We start from the raw sequence: 22,840 nt of genomic DNA on the forward strand, positions 1-22,840 counted from the left end.
GAAAAGTTCGGAGAGGGTCACACTGTGGGTGGTATAATATTAGTAGGTATGGATTTGATGGTAGGTATTCGATTTTAAGTAGTTGATCAATTTGCCTAGTAGATTCAGCTACCTACTGAGCGAAGCCGATTCCGATTATATGTAAAGAGGTCGAACGACCCAATTTTTTCACGAAACGCTAGACTACTCGTATTTCATAACTCCGTCATTGAAATCGGTATCGTGTCGTGCCCGCCTGGTATTATGAAAGCTATTCCTATACAAAGCGTCGTTACGCGAACCTGTGTTACTTTTATGGTTACTGTCATTATACGTGTATAGTACGCGACAGGTCGAAATGGCAATCTGGGAGGGAACGCCCCGCACACCCGCACGGGCGGGCGAACGCGGGTGACGTGCGGGTGTGCGGGGCGTATCCCAACATCATACCCCGATTGCGATCTTGACCTGTCGCATACTATAGGTACGATGCCAGAGTTCATAAATTGAGCACAGAACAATTTGGTTAAAATGCATCACATGTTTTCCAAGTAAGGCGGTTAATGGAAATGTATGTCATTTATCAGTGTTAGTGATTTAAAAAAATCTCTCGGCTTTTAGCGAACATTTTTGTTTTTTTTAATTATTCAGTTCACTCTAGTCATTTTGATTAAACATTGATTTGAATTATGAGTGGGTATGTTAATGTAGATGTCTGTCTAATTAAATGGGCTAATTTTAAATCGCCGGATAAAATTTTGATGGAACTTTTGTAGGCAGATAAAGAACTAATGCAAGTTATAAATTAGCCTAATTTTTCTTAGGGAAAACAGAAGTTTGTATGGGGGTTTTAAAGACCCATCGGTAGAAGCTGGTTAAACTATTATAAATTCAAAATCTTATTCTATGCCCGGGACTTCATCCGCGTGGATTTAAGTTAGGTATTTAAAAATCCCGTGGGAACACTTTGATTTTCTGGGATAAAGATGTACTTCTCTGAGATAAAAGCTATCTCAGTATCAAACGTAAACGTCAGGTAAACGGATGGCCTGTGTATCTGATGTTTACGTTTATCTGATATCTATCTGATAGTATGAGTTAATTAAATATCGACTTCGTATCATATTTGAAAAAAAAGTGGCTTAACCAATATTCCTAAGGCAAAACACATAGCCTACGTAGATGGCCTAACCTTTCAATCAATCAATCAGCCTGTTTGCGTCTACTGCGGGATATAGACCTTCCCAAAGAGCGCGCCACCACACACGATCCTCCGCCTTCCTCATCCACCCACTTCCCGCTACCTTCTTAAGGTCTTCAGTCCAGCGGGTTAGAGCTCGTACCCATACTGCACTTGCCGATACGCGGTCTCTACTCCAGAACACGTCTGCCCCAGCGGCCATCGGTTCTGCGGCACATGTGGCCTGCCTACTGCCACTTCAGCGTGTCCGTGAACTTAGCAGAGCATGTGCTAGCAGATCAAAAATAAAAAGGAGTTCTATTCGCATGCAGAAGAGTTCTAGAGTTCCTGATACTTTTTAAAGATAGTTCTGGCGTTTTAACCAAAAAAATCGCAGTTAAAATAATGCTCTGCTAACTTCCGGTAGCAGATCATTTTCGAGCAAAGCAAAAAAAAAAGACAGTTCTGTACGCATGCAGGTCAGTTCTATAGTTCCTCATACTTAATAATGATAGTTCTGGCCATTTAAGCTTAAAAAAAATCGATTGAAAAAATGAAAAAAAAATTCAAACTTTATAATCACAAGTCATTCAAAAAATTCCAGCAGCTAGAACTCTGATCTGAGAGGCGGGAACTCATCGATTTATTCTAGCTTATTAAACAAGCTATCGAATAAACCTACAAACTAAACCAGAACTCTCATAAAAATGCCAGCAGAGCATACAAGAAGAGTCAATTACTTTAAATTTTTGAACTTAGTATCAAAAGTTATTAAAAAAACTCCAGCAGCTAAAACTCTGATCTGAGAGGCGGGAACTCCTTGATTCATTCTAGCTTATTAAACAAGCTATCGACAAAACCTATTATCTAGCCTGGAACTCTCAAAAAGATGCCAGCAGAGCATACAAGAAGAGTCAACTACTTTAAATTTTCGAACTTAATATCAAAAGTTATTTTAAAGAATCCAGCAGCTAGAACTCTGATCTGAGAGGCGGGAACTCCTCGATTTATTCTAGCTTATTAAACAAGCTATCGAATAAACCTACAAACTTAACCAGAACTTTCATAAAAATGCCAGCAGAGCATACCAGAAGAGTCAATTACTTTAAATTTTCGAACTTAGTATCAAAAGTTATTTAAAAAACTCCAGTAGCTAGAACTCTGATCTGACAGGCGGGAACTCCTCGATTTATTCTAGCTTATTAAACAAGCTATCGAATAAACCTACAAACTAAACCAGAACTCTCATAAAAATGCCAGCAGAGCATACCAGAAGAGTCAATTACTTTACATTTTCGAACTTAGTATCAAAAGTTATTTAAAAAACTCCAGTAGCTAGAACTCTGATCTGAGAGGCGGGAACTCCTCGATTTATTCTAGCTTATTAAACAAGCTATCGAATAAACCTACAAACTAAACCAGAACTCTCATAAAAATGCCAGCAGAGCATACCAGAAGAGTCAATTACTTTAAATTTTCGAACTTAGTATCAAAAGTTATTTAAAAAACTCCAGTAGCTAGAACTCTGATCTGAGAGGCGGGAACTCCTCGATTTATTCTAGCTTATTAAACAAGCTATCGAAAAAATCTACAAACTTAACCAGAACTCTCATAAAAATGCCAGCAAAGCATACCAGAAGAGTCAATTACTTTAAATTTTCGAACTTAGTATCAAAAGTTATTAAAAAGAACCCAGCAGCTAGAACTCTGATCTGAGAGGCGGGAACTCCTCGATTTATTCTAGCTTATTAAACAAGCTATCAAATAAACCTACAAACTGAACCAGAACTCTCATAAAAATGCCAGCAGAGCATACAAGAAGAGTCAACTACTTTTAATTTTCGAACTTAATATCAAAAGTTATTAAAAAAACTCCAGTAGCTAGAACTCTGATCTGAGAGGCGGGAACTCCTCGATTTATTCTAGCTTATTAAACAAGCTATCAAATAAACCTACAAACTGAACCAGAACTCTCATAAAAATGCCAGCAGAGCATACAAGAAGAGTCAACTACTTTAAATTTTCGAACTTAATATCAAAAGTTATTTAAAAGAATCCATCAGCTAGAACTCTGATCTGAGAGGCGGGAACTCCTCGATTTATTCTAGCTTATTAAATAAGCTATCGAAAAAACCTATTATCTAGCCTGGAACTCTCAAAAAGATGCCAGCAGAGCATACCAGAAGAGTCAATTACTTTAAATTTTCGAACTTAGTATCAAAAGTTATTAAAAAGAACCCAGCAGCTAGAACTCTGATCTGAGAGGCGGGAACTCCTCGATTTATTCTAGCTTATTAAACAAGCTATCGAATAAATCTACAAACTTAACCAGAACTCTCATAAAAATGCCAGCAGAGCATACAAGAAGAATCAACTACTTTAAATTTTCGAACTTAATATCAAAAGTTATTTAAAAGAATCCATCAGCTAGAACTCTGATCTGAGAGGCGGGAACTCCTCGATTTATTCTAGCTTATTAAACAAGCTATTGAAAAAACCTATAATCTAGCCTGGAACTCTCAAAAAGATGCCAGCAGAGCATAGAAGAAGAGTCAACTACTTTAAATTTTCGAACTTAGTATCAAAAGTTATTTTAAAGAATCCAGCAGCTAGAACTCTGATCTGAGAGGCGGGAACTCCTCGATTTATTCTAGCTTATTAAACAAGCTATCGAATAAATCTACAAACTTAACCAGAACTCTCATAAAAATGCCAGCAGAGCATACCAGAAGAGTCAATTACTTTAAATTTTCGAACTTAGTATCAAAAGTTATTAAAAAGAACCCAGCAGCTAGAACTCTGATCTGAGAGGCGGGAACTCCTCGATTTATTCTTGCTTATTAAACAAGCTATCAAATAAACCTACAAACTGAACCAGAACTCTCATAAAAATGCCAGCAGAGCATACAAGAAGAGTCAACTACTTTTAATTTTCGAACTTAATATCAAAAGTTATTAAAAAAACTCCAGTAGCTAGAACTCTGATCTGAGAGGCGGGAACTCCTCGATTTATTCTAGCTTATTAAACAAGCTATCAAATAAACCTACAAACTGAACCAGAACTCTCATAAAAATGCCAGCAGAGCATACAAGAAGAGTCAACTACTTTTAATTTTCGAACTTAATATCAAAAGTTATTTTAAAGAATCCAGCAGCTAGAACTCTGATCTGAGAGGCGGGAACTCCTCGATTTATTCTAGCTTATTAAATAAGCTATCGAATAAACCTACAAACTTAACCAGAACTCTCATAAAAATGCCAGCAGAGCATACCAGAAGAGTCAATTACTTTAAATTTTCGAACTTAGTATCAAAAGTTATTAAAAAGAACCCAGCAGCTAGAACTCTGATCTGAGAGGCGGGAACTCCTCGATTTATTCTTGCTTATTAAACAAGCTATCAAATAAACCTACAAACTGAACCAGAACTCTCATAAAAATGCCAGCAGAGCATACAAGAAGAGTCAACTACTTTTAATTTTCGAACAAAATATCAAAAGTTATTTTAAAGAATCCAGCAGCTAGAACTCTGATCTGAGAGGCGGGAACTCCTCGATTTATTCTAGCTTATTAAACAAGCTATCGAATAAATCTACAAACTTAACCAGAACTCTCATAAAAATGCCAGCAGAGCATACAAGAAGAGTCAACTACTTTAAATTTTCGAACTTAATATCAAAAGTTATTTAAAAGAATCCATCAGCTAGAACTCTGATCTGAGAGGCGGGAACTCCTCGATTTATTCTAGCTTATTAAACAAGCTATTGAAAAAACCTATAATCTAGCCTGGAACTCTCAAAAAGATGCCAGCAGAGCATAGAAGAAGAGTCAACTACTTTAAATTTTCGAACTTAGTATCAAAAGTTATTAAAAAAACTCCAGTAGCTAGAACTCTGATCTGAGAGGCGGGATCTCCTCGATTTATTCTAGCTTATTAAACAAGCTATCGAATAAACCTACAAACTGAACCAGAACTCTCATAAAAATGCCAGCAGAGCATACCAGAAGAGTCAATTACTTTAAATTTTCGAACTTAGTATCAAAAGTTATTAAAAAGAACCCAGCAGCTAAAACTCTGATCTGAGAGGCGGGAACTCCTCGATTTATTCTAGCTTATTAAACAAGCTATTGAAAAAACCTATAATCTAGCCTGGAACTCTCAAAAAGATGCCAGCAGAGCATAGAAGAAGAGTCAACTACTTTAAATTTTCGAACTTAGTATCAAAAGTTATTAAAAAAACTCCAGTAGCTAGAACTCTGATCTGAGAGGCGGGAACTCCTCGATTTATTCTAGCTTATTAAACAAGCTATCGAATAAACCTACAAACTGAACCAGAACTCTCATAAAAATGCCAGCAGAGCATACCAGAAGAGTCAATTACTTTAAATTTTCGAACTTAGTATCAAAAGTTATTAAAAAGAACCCAGCAGCTAAAACTCTGATCTGAGAGGCGGGAACTCCTCGATTTATTCTAGCTTATTAAACAAGCTATCGAATAAACCTAAAAACTAAACCAGAACTCTCATAAAAATGCCAGCAGAGCATACCAGAAGAGTCAACTACTTTAAATTTTCGAACTTAATATCAAAAGTTATTTAAAAGAATCCAGCAGCTAGAACTCTGATCTGAGAGGCGGGAACTCCTCGATTTATTCTAGCTTATTAAACCAGCTATCGAATAAACCTACAAACTAAACCAGAACTCTCATAAAAATGCCAGCAGAGCATACCAGAAGAGTCAATTACTTTAAATTTTCGAACTTAGTATCAAAAGTTATTTAAAAAACTCCAGTAGCTAGAAATCTGATCTGAGAGGCGGGAACTCCTCGATTTATTCTAGCTTATTAAACAAGCTATCGAATTAACCTACAAACTGAACCAGAACTCTCATAAAAATGCCAGCAGAGCATACCAGAAGAGTCAATTACTTTACATTTTCGAACTTAGTATCAAAAGTTATTTAAAAAACTCCAGTAGCTAGAACTCTGATCTGAGAGGCGGGAACTCCTTGATTTATTCTAGCTTATTAAACAAGCTAACGAAAAAACCTATAATCTAGCCTGGAACTCTCAAAAAGATGCCAGCAGAGCATAGAAGAAGAGTCAACTACTTTAAATTTTCGAACTTAGTATCAAAAGTTATTAAAAAAACTGCAGTAGCTAGAACTCTGATCTGAGAGGCGGGAACTCCTCAATTTATTCTAGCTCTCTCAGATCAGAGTTCTAGCTGCTGGATTCTTTTAAATAACTTTTGATATTAAGTTTGAAAATTTGAAGTGATTGACTCTTCTTGTATGCTCTGCTGGCATCTTTTTGAGAGTTCCAGGCTAGATTATAGGTTTTTTCGATAGCTTGTTTAATAAGCTAGAATAAATCGAGGAGTTCCCGCCTCTCAGATCAGAGTTCTAGCTTCTGGAGTTTTTTTAATAACTTTTGATACTAAGTTCAAAAATTTAAAGTAATTGACTCTTCTTGTATGCTCTGCTGGCATTTTTATGAGAGTTCTGGTTTAGTTTGTAGGTTTATTCGATAGCTTGTTTAATAAGCTAGAATAAATCGAGGAATTCCCGCCTCTCAGATCAGAGTTCTAGCTGCTGGATTCTTTTAAATAACTTTTGATATTAAGTTCGAAAATTTAAAGTAGTTGACTCTTCTTGTATGCTCTGCTGGCATCTTTTTGAGAGTTCCAGGCTAGATAATAGGTTTTTTCGATAGCTTGTTTAATAAGCTAGAATAAATCAAGGAGTTCCCGCCTCTCAGATCAGAGTTCTAGCTGCTGGAGTTTTTTTAATAACTTTTGATACTAAGTTCAAAAATTTAAAGTAATTGACACTTCTTGTATGCTCTGCTGGCATTTTTATGAGAGTTCTGGTTTAGTTTGTAGGTTTATTCGATAGCTTGTTTAATAAGCTAGAATAAATCGAGGAGTTCCCGCCTCTCAGATCAGAGTTCTAGCTGCTGGATTCTTTTAAATAACTTTTGATATTAAGTTCGAAAATTTAAAGTAGTTGACTCTTCTTGTATGCTCTGCTGGCATTTTTATGAGAGTTCTGGTTAAGTTTGTAGGTTTATTCGATAGCTTGTTTAATAAGCTAGAATAAATCGAGGAGTTCCCGCCTCTCAGATCAGAGTTCTAGCTACTGCAGTTTTTTTAATAACTTTTGATACTAAGTTCGAAAATTTAAAGTAATTGACTCTTCTGGTATGCTCTGCTGGCATTTTTATGAAAGTTCTGGTTAAGTTTGTAGGTTTATTCGATAGCTTGTTTAATAAGCTAGAATAAATCGAGGAGTTCCCGCCTCTCAGATCAGAGTTCTAGCTGCTGGATTCTTTTAAATAACTTTTGATATTAAGTTCGAAAATTTAAAGTAGTTGACTCTTCTTGTATGCTCTGCTGGCATTTGTATGAGAGTTCTGGTTCAGTTTGTAGGTTTATTTGATAGCTTGTTTTATAAGCTAGAATAAATCGAGGAGTTCCTGCCTCTCAGATCAGAGTTCTAGCTGCTGGGTTCTTTTTAATAACTTTTGATACTAAGTTCGAAAATTTAAAGTAATTGACTCTTCTGGTATGCTCTGCTGGCATTTTTATGAGAGTTCTGGTTAAGTTTGTAGGTTTATTCGATAGCTTGTTTAATAAGCTAGAATAAATCGAGGAGTTCCTGCCTCTCAGATCAGAGTTCTAGCTACTGCAGTTTTTTTAATAACTTTTGATACTAAGTTCGAAAATTTAAAGTAATTGACTCTTCTGGTATGCTCTGCTGGCATTTTTATGAAAGTTCTGGTTAAGTTTGTAGGTTTATTCGATAGCTTGTTTAATAAGCTAGAATAAATCGAGGAGTTCCAGTCTCTCAGATCAGAGTTCTAGCTGCTGGAATTTTTTTAATGACTTGTGATTATAAAGTTTGAATTTTTTTTAATTTTTTCAATCGATTTTTTTTAAGGTTAAATGGCCAGAACTATCATTATTAAGTATGAGGAACTATAGAACTGACCTGCATGCGTACAGAACTGTCTTTTTTTTTTGCTTTGCTCGAAAATGATCTGCTACCGGAAGTTAGCAGAGCATTATTTTAACTGCGATTTTTTTGGTTAAAACGCCAGAACTATCTTTAAAAAGTATCAGGAACTCTAGAACTCTTCTGCATGCGAATAGAACTCCTTTTTATTTTTGATCTGCTAGCACATGCTCTGCTAAGTTCACGGACACCACTTCAGCTGGCTAATTCATTGAGCTATGACGGTCACTATGGTTTTCCAACGGATTTTCTCGTGACGGATTTTGTCCATCAGAGAGATACTCAAGATACAAGCACGCTGAGCGGCCAAACCTTTATTTACCTACAATTTTATTTCAGCCAAAGGCAGAACCTTGGATGCGACTCAAGAAATTGTAGCGTTGGGCGCTTGCAACATTATTGGCGCTTTCTTCCATTCGTTCCCAGTGAACGGGTCATTCACGAGAAGCGCTGTAAGTGACGCGTCGGGTGTCAAAACGCCTGCGGCTGGGTTTTACACGGGTAGGTACTTATAATATACATGCTCTATAACATAAGACTTAAGCCTGGTGAGGTTACAAAAAAATCACAATTAATTAACGAAGAACGGTCCACAAAAATGGTCCACTCCACTCCACTGTACCTACATTGTAGAACAGAGGCGCAAACCGCACGGGGAAAAGAGATGTAGCTGGCGAAGAGTGGAACCCTGAATGTAAGAGCCAGTTCAGACTTTAGCTGAACAATCAGATTATTGATAAATTATGTGAAAACGTCATCTATCAATATTCTAATTGGTAAATATCTCCGCATTGCTCCACAGTAGTATGGGACTAACTTTGAAAATTGCCAAAATGTCAAATCACAACGTTTTCCCATTCCTGTCCATACTAAATAAGTATGACAAATTAAAAAAGTTTTACAACAGACTTCGAATTTTTCTTACTTGATGACAATTTACCTCTCGACTGCGTTACCTAGTGATAAGTGACGATGTAGGTAGTCGAAGATGACAGCAGGCTAACTTGGACGTGGTGGGCAGTTTAACTAAACCCATAGGTACAGGCTAAGCCTGTGGCCCAGGTGGGAGCGGGCGCGTCCTACGGGGCGGGCAGCGGGCGAGATGCCATCATTCGGCACCCGCCCTCGATTAGGACACGTCCACGCGACTTCCACGCTCGCCGCCCCGCAGGACGAATCCACTCTCACCTGGGCCGCAGGGAGGTTTTTTCGTGACATCGTACTGGAATCCTAAAATGCTTGGTCACTTGTCTTTGCCGTATGGTGGTTTCTAGCCACAACTGAAATCACCCCAGATCAAAGATATTTTGAAATCATTTTCTCAAATACCGCTGCCAGGAATCGAACACGGGACCCCTCAATTATAAAATCACATAGCACACCACTGCACCAGAGAGGTCTAATTAAGTCCACTCCCCTTGTACGTTTTAATTTAAAGAAGTCAGATTGGTTTCCCAGAATATTATTCACCACGTATTATCGCGGGCTATCATTTTCCACTTGGCCTGAAAACGGCGGGGGTAAGCAGTGTTCCATAAATCTCAAAACTTTTCAACATAGTTCACTTTGACTCTTGAATTTTTGATATACTCATACTCCTTTAAACTACTATCTGTTACAAACTTTGAAACCTTCAGCACTCTTTGATAAAATAACATTGTAACTACTAAGCTATGTTTTTATGGATTTTCCAAGCTGATGCCCGCGATTTCGTCCGCGTGGATTTAGGTTTTTCATTTTTTGGGATAAAAATTAGCCTATGTCATTCTCCAGGTCTATAACTATACCCATGTAAAAAATCACGTCAATCCATTGCTCCGTTGCGACGTGATTGAAGGACAAACCAACAAACTAACAAAACCACTGTCGCATTTATAATAATGGTACTGATTAAAATTGCGTTAAGCTTTTTGTTATCACCATGAAATTTTAAGTTTTGAGGAGATTTGTACTATCAATACTTACTAGTGGATTTCTATTCTAGACATTTATTACTGAACCAAATACGCGAGTTTTTACGCGAAAACGACCCAGGTCCCAGGTTCGATTCCCGGCATTGACAATTTGGGAATTTATAATTTCTAAATTGTCTCTGATCTGGTCTGGTGAGACGCTACGGCCATGGGTAGTTACCGCCCTACCGAGAAAGCCGTGCCGCCAGGTGATTTAGCGTTCCAGTGCAATGCCGTGTAGAAACCGATCAGGAGTAAAGTGTGGTTTTTAATGAAACTGCCGTAGGTACCCCAGTTAGCCCGGTTCCATCTTAGACTGCATCATCATTCATCACTTACCATCAGATGAGATTACAGTCAAGGGCTAACTTGTATCAGAATAAATAAAAAAAACAGGCCAAGTGTGAGTAAAACTCGCGCACCAGATAGACAGACAGATAACGAAGTGGAACCCTAAAAATTAAGTGTTTCTTTTTTCAGGTATAATAGTTTTGCTGACACTGAGTTTGCTGACGCCGTATTTCTACTTCATACCACGATCAGCGCTAGCGGCGGTCATCGTTTGCGCTGTGCTTCACATGGTCGACATTGCCATTCTAAAAAGACTATGGAACACTAGTAGTAAGTACTGTATTATGAAATAAAATTTATAAGGAAATAATTTTATTTATGGTAAATATGCGCTTGATCAGAATTTCTCACAGTTCAGCTTTTAGGATTTTGCTGACACTGAGTTAGCTGATGGTGTATAATTTCTATTTCATCTAACGTTACTTACATAGGTTATTGAAATTCCAGACGTACATACATGCTGGCACCGTATTTTATATTGATTACGATCTTTTGTACTTGCAGTTATCATACTGTATATTTTGTTATCCTAGGTTTACTTAAGTAAAATTATGAAACGCATATTTGCATACGCACAATGTTTTGTAAATTCTCTTAACCCTACTAATAGTGCAAAGCAAATAAAAATGCAAGTAAATAAAAAAGTCGCCTGAACTTGGTGTACTGTAAATGAGTTCCTTTATCTGTTTCATACAGCTATTCTATCACAGTTATCCACCTCTTTCCGTACCAACGCCTCAATCCTCGCGTCATGGCGGTTCCGTAAAAATAATTGCACATAAAAGGGAGACGAGCATAAGGGTGCCGAGTTTCATTTTGCATCAGTGTGCCGTCTGCGTGACGCCTGTCATTGTGAATAAACCCCCTGAGGCCTTATGCGGTCCTCTAGATTGTCAATAGAAACATACGTAGGAAATTCGTTGCTAAAACAGTAGCGTTACACTTAGAACACCCAGTCTAGGCCGAGCTAAAAACTTCATTTCGGACATCGGCCCCAAAAGCTTATCTGTTGGTATTCTACAGGATTGTTATTCAACCTTCACCCTCGGACTGAATGATGTGAAGGGCTGTACTCCTAAGTAGTTGACATTTTAAGGACACGTACGAATCGATTTGTTTCCTCGTTTCAGATTCACAATGGTAGGACATGAAATATCCTATTGAGCTTCCATGTTCTGCTTCACTTAATCTTCCACTTCCTTCTCCATTTTGTTATAGGATCGTTTGCTGATGCCTTGTAAGTCTAAGTGAAAAGTCTAGTTTCAATTCTTGCTTAGATCCGTTAGTTGGCTTGTTGAAGTTTGAAATTTACGGCTTCAGTACTATCTATCACCCTTACCAACAGAGCATTAATAATTAAAATATGTAGAAATATTGTGAGTGTGATATGTGTGTGTTTTGGAAATTTATATTTTTAACCATATAAAAATTAGCACAAGTCAAAAATTAGTACAAACCGATTCAATAATTAATGTTGTTTATCAGCAGGTTGAGACGGGATACGTCTCCGTATGTTCGCAACCTGCAGGAAGGGGACGATTACTTTGGTTGTATGACTCTATTAGAGTTTGTCGAGGTTGACTTCCGCAGCAAGCGAATCCTTTAATGTAGCCATACATAACGTCAGTACAGTGCTGCTTTAGCTACGGCTTATTTTGCAATCTTGCATCCTGAAAAATAAATGGAAATCTCTTTTAGGGAACTTTTAGCTCACGGCTTTTTTAGGGCTCTAAACGTTTTTTTTTGTGGAATCTTTTGTCAGAGTGATTTAAAATATTTATAAGCAGGGGATTTTTGTGAAATGATTTATTTAAAAGCGTTATTATGGTGTCGCTTCTGATACAATTTCGTTAAGCTATAATTAAAAAAAAAAACAATATTCTTCTTCTTCTTGAAAAACTGATTCCTTAAATAGCTCTGTAAATTCTAAATTAATAGATCGACACCGGAAACTAGTGTACTCTAGATATTTAATAGAAAGTTATTAATTGGTTTTATTAAGAAATTACTTTAAAACCGAAGTCTTTCAGTATCTTCATTTCCATAAAGATCATTAATTAGATTTATGATATTGGGTAATTTGGCTTCACCACCCTCTTGAGTAATTTATTTTCTTCCGCTTCTCGTGGGCGTTTTGTTATTGAGTTTGGTTTGGAGTTTTAAAATAATTATTTTTCTTTTGTTTGGTCATATTACGTGCTATGAAGAATTTTAAAAGTTAACTCGTGTAAATAAAGATAGCTCGTATCAATAGCTTCCCTAGTTGCGAATCTTTATATTATATAAAAGGAAAAGCTGACTGACTGACTGACTGACAGATCTATCAACGCACAGCTGAAACTACTGGACGGAACGGGCTGAAATTTGGCATGCAGATAGCTATTATGACGTAGACATTCGCTAAGAAAGGATTTTTGAAAATTCATCCCCTAAGGGGGTAAAATAGTGGTTTGAAATTTGTGTAGTCCATGCGGACGAAGTCGCGGTAATAAGCTAGTAGGTATATGATATTATTATGCCCCAGCATCAGAGGAACAGCCAGTGCCTTGCCGGCCTTTCGGGCATTTGTTGATCCGCCCCTTGAATAACCCCATGTTGAAATCTAGTGGGAAAACCGGTGAATTCAAACTCTTATCTAAATTCAAGGGTGTAGGTTTAAGAATTCAATTTGACTACTTGAATAAGTAAGCAGGTCATGTGACTCTCGTCTCATTTGATTGCAATTTACATCGGGTACCTACAATCTAATTCTCGGCGGAGCGGTCGTGAAGATATCGCATCTCCAAGTTTGATCAATATCTCTAATTTGGTTATAATACGTATAGTTTTTTTTTTTTTTTTTTTTTTTTTTTTTTTTAATACAATAAAACTTAAAGCTAGCCTTATCTAATTACTATATAAATCATGACCGCGTGGAATGGTGCCAAGAATACTGGCTGCATTTCCGCGCTGGACAGCTAGGCTGATCCGCTGCGCAAAAAATGAGCCAGCCCTTCTGTCACCAGTTGAGGCTATTAATCGCGGTGAAATGTCTCGTAAAAAATTTTTAGCACTAAGACTCCATGGCAATACGTATAGTAAAAATTTCAAGTTCCATTTTTTTGTAATTCAACAAATTATAGGTACGTAGCGAATTTCGTTAGATATGCCTATTGTGAAAAATCAATGTTACAGTAGCCGGCAAGAAATATTGTATATCGACCTTTAAAATGATATTTCGGCTTTGTAGAGCGTTGTCTCTGTCACTCATACCTATGTATGTGACGTTTTGTCTATCTCAACGACAGAGATAGACAAAATCAAATACAAATCTCTTTCGGTTAATTTTTATAAAGTAATTTTGGCTTGGGAAGTAGATTCGTTTTTTTATTGAAAATCACGTTTCCAGCTGAAATTCGTGCTATAATCAATGAAAATTGAATTGTAACCATCCTCATATAGAATTGCTCGTGTAACAGACTTCAATTTTACTACATACATAAGTAATCAGGTAATCCTGTTGGAATCCGCGCAGATTGGCGTCTCCTCGTCTTATTACATTACACCGGATACAATCTCATCCGCAGTGGAGCTATCAAAGGAGGTGTAGGCGACGCAAATAGCCCAATATACGTGGGAAGTGGAATATTAATATAATTATTTATTTATATTACTAGCTGACCCCCACGGCTTCGCTCGCGTGGATTTAGGTTTTTAAAATTCCCGTGGGAACTTTTGATTTTCTAGGACAAAAAGTAGCCTATCTATAGTAGCCCGGAGATGCAAGGATGCAGTACCAAATTTAGTAAAAACATGTAAACGCATGCATAAAAAGTCTGCGGGATCACCACGATTTAGGAATGCTATTCCTTACAGCATGAGGGCTGAGGAGTTGGGTCCTCAAGTTCAAAAAGTCTTTACTTGGTAAGTACCTCCAATATCAATTTATAACCGACAGTTTCGAAATTCCATGAGTCTTGGTGGCCAAGTCCCTGCAGCATTAAAATTAAAAAAACTTTTAGGCATGCAGATTCCTTCAATTTCAAAACAAGTGATATTGAGTTGATTACTACGAATATAACTCCGAAATGCTTCGAAAAGTTAGAGGAGGCGAGTCCGAGATTGAACCCTCGAATAAACTTGGCGGACCACGCTGGCCAAGTTTACGCTTCTATGGCTTAAATCCTTCTCAGTCTGAGACCCGTTCTCCGTAGTGGGCCAGCAATGATGATGAAGAGTTTTTTAAATCTATATAAACGGCCGACTACATAGATAGATAATGTTTGCTCCAGCAGGTTTTCCATTTATCAGTTACATACCTACGTAACAAAACTTGAAAGTAATAATTCATAACTTGAAAATCTTGGAAAGAAAAATACACTGTAGATTCAAGAGAAAACAAAAATAAGCGTAACAAACTCTTTATCCTGCACATAAATTGTCTTGAACACACAATAAAGAATTAAACTGTCATCTGGTAAATACGTACCTACCTACTCGTACCGCGAATGCTGTGATACTTTAGAAAGCTCCTATTACTAAATCAATATTATATCGTTAACTCCAAGAAACATAATAATATATTCTACTAAATAATACTAAACAATGATACCCCACATACCTGGGTAAGTAATCTTTTTGTAGCTTTTTTTCACGTAGATCACCCGCCATGAAAAAAAATTTAATAGAATTTCTAAATTAATATTCGGCTTTGTTTTACGTTTACAATCTATACCAAATATCCAAATTTTAGGTCTGTAATCATTCTGTCTACGAGACAGAGATCCGTGACATACGAATGGATAGACGGGCAGACAGACAGACAGATAGCCAAGTGACATTTACAGGGCTTCGTTTTGCTCTTTCAGGACAAATGCCTTAATAAAATACATAATTTACATTGGACATAGATAGATCACTGCGCCCGAACATTATTGGTGTTCTTTTACTAATAAAGGCAAAATTGCTGAGTCTACCTATTACACAGTAGCAATGTCGGCTGCCTAACGGTCTTGTATCAGATATATTTTTGAGTGTGCTCAGGAACTCTACAATATTTTTTCTCCATCACCGTTCTACTAGAGAACAGCGAAAAACCACGAGCGTTGGCTTCCTTATGTGGTTGACATCCGATCTACTACCACGAAACGACTTTGCTCAATGTTTCTGAATAAACTGCTAAGGTTTGGAACGCCACACTTCCGACGCCCGTGTTTTATGAGACGTATAACCTTCAAGGCAAGAGTAAGTAGGCATCTTTAGAGGCAAGCGTGCTCCAAATTTGACCTTACCATTGCTTTAGGGCAGTAATTTAAAAAAATGCTAAGTATTTGGAAATTTCTAAACGGTCAAAGTGTATACGGATATATCCTCTCACCCCTTCCGGCAGTCATCACCGCCACATGCCATATCCGCCCTTATATTTAGAGCCTCCAAATAAATAATTCATTATTATGTACTAGAGCACTCTCTTTAATAGTTTCACCTGACTTATTCTGATTCCTAATGCTTGATGCTTTCTTAGACTATACTTAGTGTAAAACATTTTAAGAAATTACGTTGAGATAGGTAATAAATAGTACTTATTATTTTCTAGATAAATAAATACCTGCCTAGAACTACGTAAACTCCATAAGTAAATAAAAAAGTTCCCATTATGAGAAAAAATGGAGAGAGTATTCTGTCATAATATCAACGCACCTACAGCTCCAACCGCTGCGCTGGGTCTATAGATCTAGCTAGTTGAGATTTTGCATGTAGGTTGTCACTATAATATAGTACCTAGCCTACCAAAACATATTTTCTCCCACTGCCAACGAGGAAGCGAATAGCTATCGTCTATTTTGTCGCTCACGAAACGTACAATCGATGATGATTCTGTGTCAATAAAAGAGGTACCTATAGTTAATCGCTGACTGTGCTCACAGTTGACAAGAACTCTCGCACCTCTAGTTTGTCCTTGAAATTCCATCCAAGCAAAGTCGATAAGCTAGAAGCCATAGAAACGACGCATTTGTTTATTTTTACTCTGAATGCCTTCATAATTTACTACTTAGTAAAATTAACTTCGATTTAACTAGAATTTGCAAACTACCTCATTAAGAGGAAGACATTTCGTTACTTACTTTAAATGGATATAGCGAAGAGAATCGGGATTCACGATAAAAGACAAATTCGTTACAAAATTAGCTACTTTAGCGGCTTTTAAGGTTTGGCCACACAAAGCGCTCCAACAGCAATAATCGCAATCACATAATATGATTTCATTATTTTTATAGTTTTAGTCTTCAAGCTGTGTCTAATAGTGTGGAAGATGATTTGCAATACAAGTTTCTGTATTGAATAACACAGAAATTCTAATAATTAGTAAGATTGTTAAAGAAGCCTGAGATTGTCGTCGCACAGATAGGTAGTGACTAGTGACCGACTATTGCGCGTTATTGTAAAAGTAGTCTTCACAGCGTTATAGTCTTCACGTGACTTTAGACTAGAGATACATTCTTTCGAATTACTTTTGTGCTTACATATACATAATATTAGGGTGAGTGAGTCGCTCAAAATCGATGATACTACACGATGTTCTGTGTTCAATACAGTTGCTATATTTTATATATGATTTCTGTTACGTTATAATGTACTTATAGATTGTTGTGATAGCATCACACTACAGATGGTAATGTCAACAACAGCTGCGTGGTTTGTTTGCTGCACTTGGTAGTGTGAACGCCTGCATACATTTCAATGTATTACAGCTTTTAGGAGCCGCGTTATATACATTATCATCACATGTCGCGTCGTAGCGCTTTGTATTTATCCAAACCTTTAAAACGTCTTGAGATTCAAATTAGGGACGACAGTAGGGACACAACGTAGGAACAAAGTCTATTTACCCGCTGATTTGAGGAGATAACTTCGTTCAGCGAGTGACGGTTCGCAGCCATTGATATATGAAGACCAGAGATACGAGTATAATTTACAAGGGCAACTTTTTATTTTCGCGGAAAAATAAAAATAGAATGTTTCCAAAATATAACCACTCAACTAAATAACCTTATCTAAAATAACTGTGCAAATAATCCCCGCGTGGAATGGTGCCAACGATACTGGCTGCATTTTCACGTTGGATAGCCAGACTGATCCTTTGCACAAAAAATGAGCTGGCCTCGTCCAATGAGCTGTCATCAGATGAGGCTGTTATAAAAATATTTTATACACCTAGTAAGTTCATAGCGTCAGATTTTTTCCCTATTACATTTATGTAGGTACTTATGCCTAGTTGTACACTGTACCCATAAGCATAACATCTATTGCACCTCAATCTATGCAAATAAATAAATGGAATGAAATGAAATGTTTAGGAAGTTGTTATCAAATCAGAAATACGTCCAAAACTTTCCGTACTTAAAAAATATTTTTTACACTAAGAACATTCACGCAAGACTGTCTAATGTCCATGAGTATCTTAGATTTAGTTGTATATCAATGTTTGTATCAAACAGTTTCGTACGCCGGTTTCTATGGGGCCCAATCATAGCCCTTTGTAAGCTTTTCCTGTATTCAATACGATTTTGGTTCTGAAGCGAAACCTTTTGGCCGCGCGGGGCGTTATTTTCCATAGACCAATATTGGCTTTGAGTTATTTGGCCATTTGTGGGAAATTTTATTTCAACTTTTTGTTGGTTTTTATTTTTCATACAGGACTTATTTTAGTTCAATACATCATTCCATTTCTATTCACGCTAAGGACAAAACCATCTAAAACTACTTATAGTACTATGGGATGGAATCAAAGGCTTTACGTGTTCTCCGAGGCACGTGGCGCAAATTTTCTAATTTCAGGATGCTATTAAGAATTTTTTGACATAAAATCCCAATAACTTTTGGCCCGACATGGGACTTTTCTTTCAGACCAATACCTACAGTCAGATTATTGAGAAATGATAGTTGATATGATTAAAAATATCAAGTCATACAATAAGAACCTGATTGGTCTATAGAACACGTCTCCGTTTCGCTTCTGGAAACGTTCACTAACCCGGGCCCGTATGATTTGTAGCTGAATAAGCTAGTCTCTAGTCTAGACCAGCGAAGAAGATTTTCTAAACAACAGTCGTAACGCACGCCACCATACCCATATATTTTCACCCTCACTTTATCTGTCTGCCTGGTGCACTTTGACCACCCGTGGTGCCAGATCTTTTTTCCCACGCACATGCAAGCGGTGGAGCCAACTCCCTACGGCAGTGTTCCCACTAAAATTCAACATGTGGCTATTCAAGGGGCGCATCAACAAATTCCTGAAAAGCCAGCAACGTATTGGTTCCGTTGGTGCTGCAAATATTCATGGGCGGCGGTAATCAATTATTATAGGTGACCTGTCTGCTCGTTTGCTCGCTATTTTTGTAAAAAAAACCTTAATCCATATCCACACTAATATTATAAATGTGAATGTGTGTCTGTTTGTCTGTCTGATAGCATTTCATGGACCAAAAGTTCAACCGATTTTAATGAAATTTGGTACAGAGATAGCTTATATCCTGGGGACATGACTACTTTTCATTCCGGAAAATCAAAGAGTTCCCGTTTTTTAAAACCTTAATCCACGTGGACGAAGTTGCGAGCGTCATCTAGTAGGTATATAAGTTAATGAAGTAAATATGTGTTTAAACATTCAACAGGATTGGATTTAATTCCGTTGGTGGGAACATTCGTATGCTGCCTCGTGCTGGGCATCGAGATAGGACTGGGTTGCGGAGTCGCGATCGACGTGCTGTTGCTTCTGTACTATCACTCCAGACCACCCTTGGATGTTGCATTTGTTGACGTAAGTAGGTATCATCAAAAACCCAACCCATCACTACTGAACTTGCTGGTTATTCTCGGTAGGAAAGGCATTCCGAACCAGTGGTAGATGCATCCGACTATTCAAAAGTACTTCTAAAAGTTTATTCGAATAAAAAAGATTTTTATTTTTATTTTATTTTGAACACGAGCCTCCTCTCAAAATGAGAAGGGTTCGGTCATAGACTACCACGCTGGCCAAGTGCGGATTGGCAGACATCACACACTTTTGAGAACATTATGCAGGTTTCGTCACGACGTTTTATTCACCGTCAACATTTTACCGGTAATTCTAAAACTCTACCTGCGTTATAGACATAATAAGTATACAGTTTCTTATTCAACTTTGTTTGCGATGAGGTAAGTTAAAAAAACAAAGATTCCGACGAATTGAGAACTTCCTCCTTTTTTGAAGTCGGTTAGTAAGTAGAATATTTTTTTAAGCTGACCATTTTACCTACTGAAGTGGAAGTGGGCAGGGCACATAGTGCGTAAAACCGATAGACGTTGGGATCCCAAGGTGCTGGAATGGCGACTTCGCACCAGAAGACGCAGTGTTGGAAGACCCCCACAGGGGACGGACGATATCGGACGAGTATAGGGAGCCGTGTGGATGTCCCTAGAAGAGACCTATGTCCAGCAGTGGACGTCTATCGGTTGTTGATGATGATGATGATGATTTTACCTGCGACATACATGTCAATGATATCACCAAAAGTAATGCATAATTTTGTTAACAGGATGGTATACACTTACCACACTACGCCATACACCCTATAGGAGGACTACACTTCGCAAGCGCCGAAAAAGTTCGAATAAAATTAATATTGCTAAAAAATTCTAAGAAAAGTACAGTTCCAGTGAACAATACAGATGTGAGATTCGGAAATCTGACAGTCGTACCAGATGGAGTTATACAAAACGGTACAACTACACTACCTCATATAAAATCTTCAAACATACTAGTAATACACTGTGATGCACTCCATAGATTGGACTACACTTTTCTACAGGTAAGGTTCTTTATATAGGTACAAATATTTATTGTTTTCAGACTAGCTTTCCAGCATGATATTATGAGGATGCGTAGCGTGGGTTGTGCTTGGACGATTTAACCTATGGACTTGTAACGCGCCTAATATTACGAATAAAAATTTCTGTCACTTTTGGTGCGGGACGAGGAAACACTACATAGACAACTTGACACACTCGCTCAACAAAGTTTTGTGTCATTATTAACACACACATATCTAAATCTTCAACACTACTACATTTTACGCACACTAATAAGTTATATACATCAACATACAAAGACATTACGAGTGTAAGACAGTCAAAGTGATTTCCGATGCTACCGTATCGATATTTTAAAATATATCGATAGTTTTTCGTTTGGTTGTCAATTTTCATTTTCATTTTTTTTTTCCTTGGTGTTAGTTCGATGTTTGCTTGCTTGATTGATGGTGGAGTAGTACTAGAAGGACCTGGTTCCTGAGATTTATAATTCTCTACCGACTTGAACACCTGAAAAAAAATTGTCGAGCAAATTGATATCCAAAGTATAAAATGTTTATCACAAGATGTTGCCGACGGCCTAATTTCATCAAAATCTGTTAATTATTCATCATAGTAGGTTGTTAAAGCGTAACACAAAAAGACAGACAGTCAGACACCCTCAAAAATTGTTTCAAATTTTACATGTAAACACATAATATGGAAACACTTACGGTATCTGCTAAAAGCAATGTTGGTATGGCATGAGAGACTAATTTGCGACGTTTATTAGGCAAACATTCAAATTGGGACGAATCAAAGTGCGCCGAACAGATAGTACTTGTGCGGGTAGGTTCCCAACTACGTTTTCGATCGCACAATTGTGCCCACTTCATTTTAAAGTGGGCGTCTTTAGGAAATCTGTAAAAATAAAACGATTATGATAAATTATTACCTGATCCTCATCCTTGAGAAAGGTACACCTTTTAGCTACATATTACCCAGTTCAGAGACACCCTACCCCGTTTCGCGCCTATCACTAAAATTGCGTTGCTTTAATTTTTTTTAAATGTATTAAGTACGTGAAATCACAGAAATCGACCAGTTTTATTACAAGTATAGGTAGCGAAAAAATTGTGGTAATTAATAATAACTATTCTTTACTTGACTTGAAGACGGTAATTTAGTCGTTAATAATAAAGAAAATGTTTTCATCGATATCGATAATCGAACCGCAATCACTATCACATGATTCTTAAAAATCGAACCTTATGTCCTATGCAATTGAATCTAATACTGAAAAATTTTGTAAAAATAACACTATAGTCTCGTGGGGAGTGCGGCATACTATAGACGGAGAGCCAGGGCCCAAAATACTGTTTGAATTTACTAAGGCTAATTTTTTTATAGTTCATTAGAATGGTTGCGTACACAAACATACTGCGGTCAGTCAAGTGAACCTGAGAACAGTGACTCAGGTGCGCTATCAAAGGTGTCGTACCTGCGAGGTAATAAAATGAATTTACTAAGGCTGAAAATTGTTATATAACTTGTATATTGCATATAAATAAAAGTTGTAATGGTTAGTCAGCAGAATATGGGGACAGAGCTGGTCAGTATGCGCAAAAAATTAGCCTTAGTAAATTCAAACAGTTTTTTGGGCGCTGGCTCTCCGTCTTTAGTATACCGAACTTCCCACGAGACTAGTGTTATTTTTACTACTACGTAATTTCATGCTGTTCACGCGTATTCAAATTTTAACCTAATTTGTATATATCGAGGGTTGCAATTGTTTAGAAAAAACAAAATATAGTCTCGTGAGAAGTGTGACTCGCTTCTACCGAATTATTACGTACTCAATTACTGAATCGGTAAAGTTCTCGATTGTTATTTTATTATAATAATTTATGTAATTTAATTTATAGAAAGCGTTTATTACACCAAAAATACTTACTTATGAAATGAAATTCCATCTTTTTGTAAATTTGATGTGTTTGATTTGTTCTTGCACTCACTAACGGCACAAACAGGCATTTTTCACCCAGCGTGTAAGACGTCGTCACACATCGAAAACGATTCTGACAATGACAAAATCGATTCCGCAAACAGTGTTTATAAACGCAGTGGATTAAAAATACATTACTATTGACAGAGGGGAATAATCATGCGAGGCGCGTCCTTAGGTTAAATCGTCCAAGGGGTTGTGTGTCAAACCCACCAATGAGATAGCATTATTTTTATCTTATGTCTTTCTACTTAAAGCACAGCCTAAAGATATACTTCATACCGTCGATCGATGGAGAAGTCTAGATAGAGATATCCTGCGGGATCATAGAGACGTGACGGGGAGAGATCACACCGATCTGCAGAAAAAACTTTGTTAGATTTATTATTTTGTTTGATAGTAGGTTTGTTCGGGTGCTACGACAATAATACTAAAATCGGCTCGTCCGCAACTATCAATGTCGTCGTTTCACTGTATGTACCATACCTATTCACACATTCATTGCTACGGCTGCCGTCGACACGGAGCACTGAAAAAAAAAAGTGAT

General features: G+C 37.3%; 1 protein-coding gene across 3 annotated transcripts in view; it reads left to right on the forward strand.

Moving 5' to 3' along the window:
• Positions 1-22,840, forward strand: part of LOC117987977 (sodium-independent sulfate anion transporter-like) — a 56,690-nt gene that overhangs the window by 29,241 nt on the left and 4,609 nt on the right. For 2 of the 3 annotated variants that reach the window (XM_034975064.2, XM_069502555.1), the window contains exons 7-10: positions 8,512-8,673; positions 10,605-10,745; positions 19,133-19,278; positions 20,036-20,308. In XM_034975064.2, the coding sequence (XP_034830955.1) occupies positions 8,512-8,673; positions 10,605-10,745; positions 19,133-19,278; positions 20,036-20,308 (722 nt within the window). Of the gene's footprint in view, positions 1-8,511; positions 8,674-10,604; positions 10,746-19,132; positions 19,283-20,035; positions 20,309-22,840 lie in introns of those variants that run through there. The other variant, XM_034975065.2, reaches the window with a different exon arrangement.

This window comes from Maniola hyperantus, chromosome 13 (assembly GCF_902806685.2).
Source record: "Maniola hyperantus chromosome 13, iAphHyp1.2, whole genome shotgun sequence".
NCBI classification, from domain to species: Eukaryota; Metazoa; Arthropoda; class Insecta; order Lepidoptera; family Nymphalidae; genus Maniola; species Maniola hyperantus.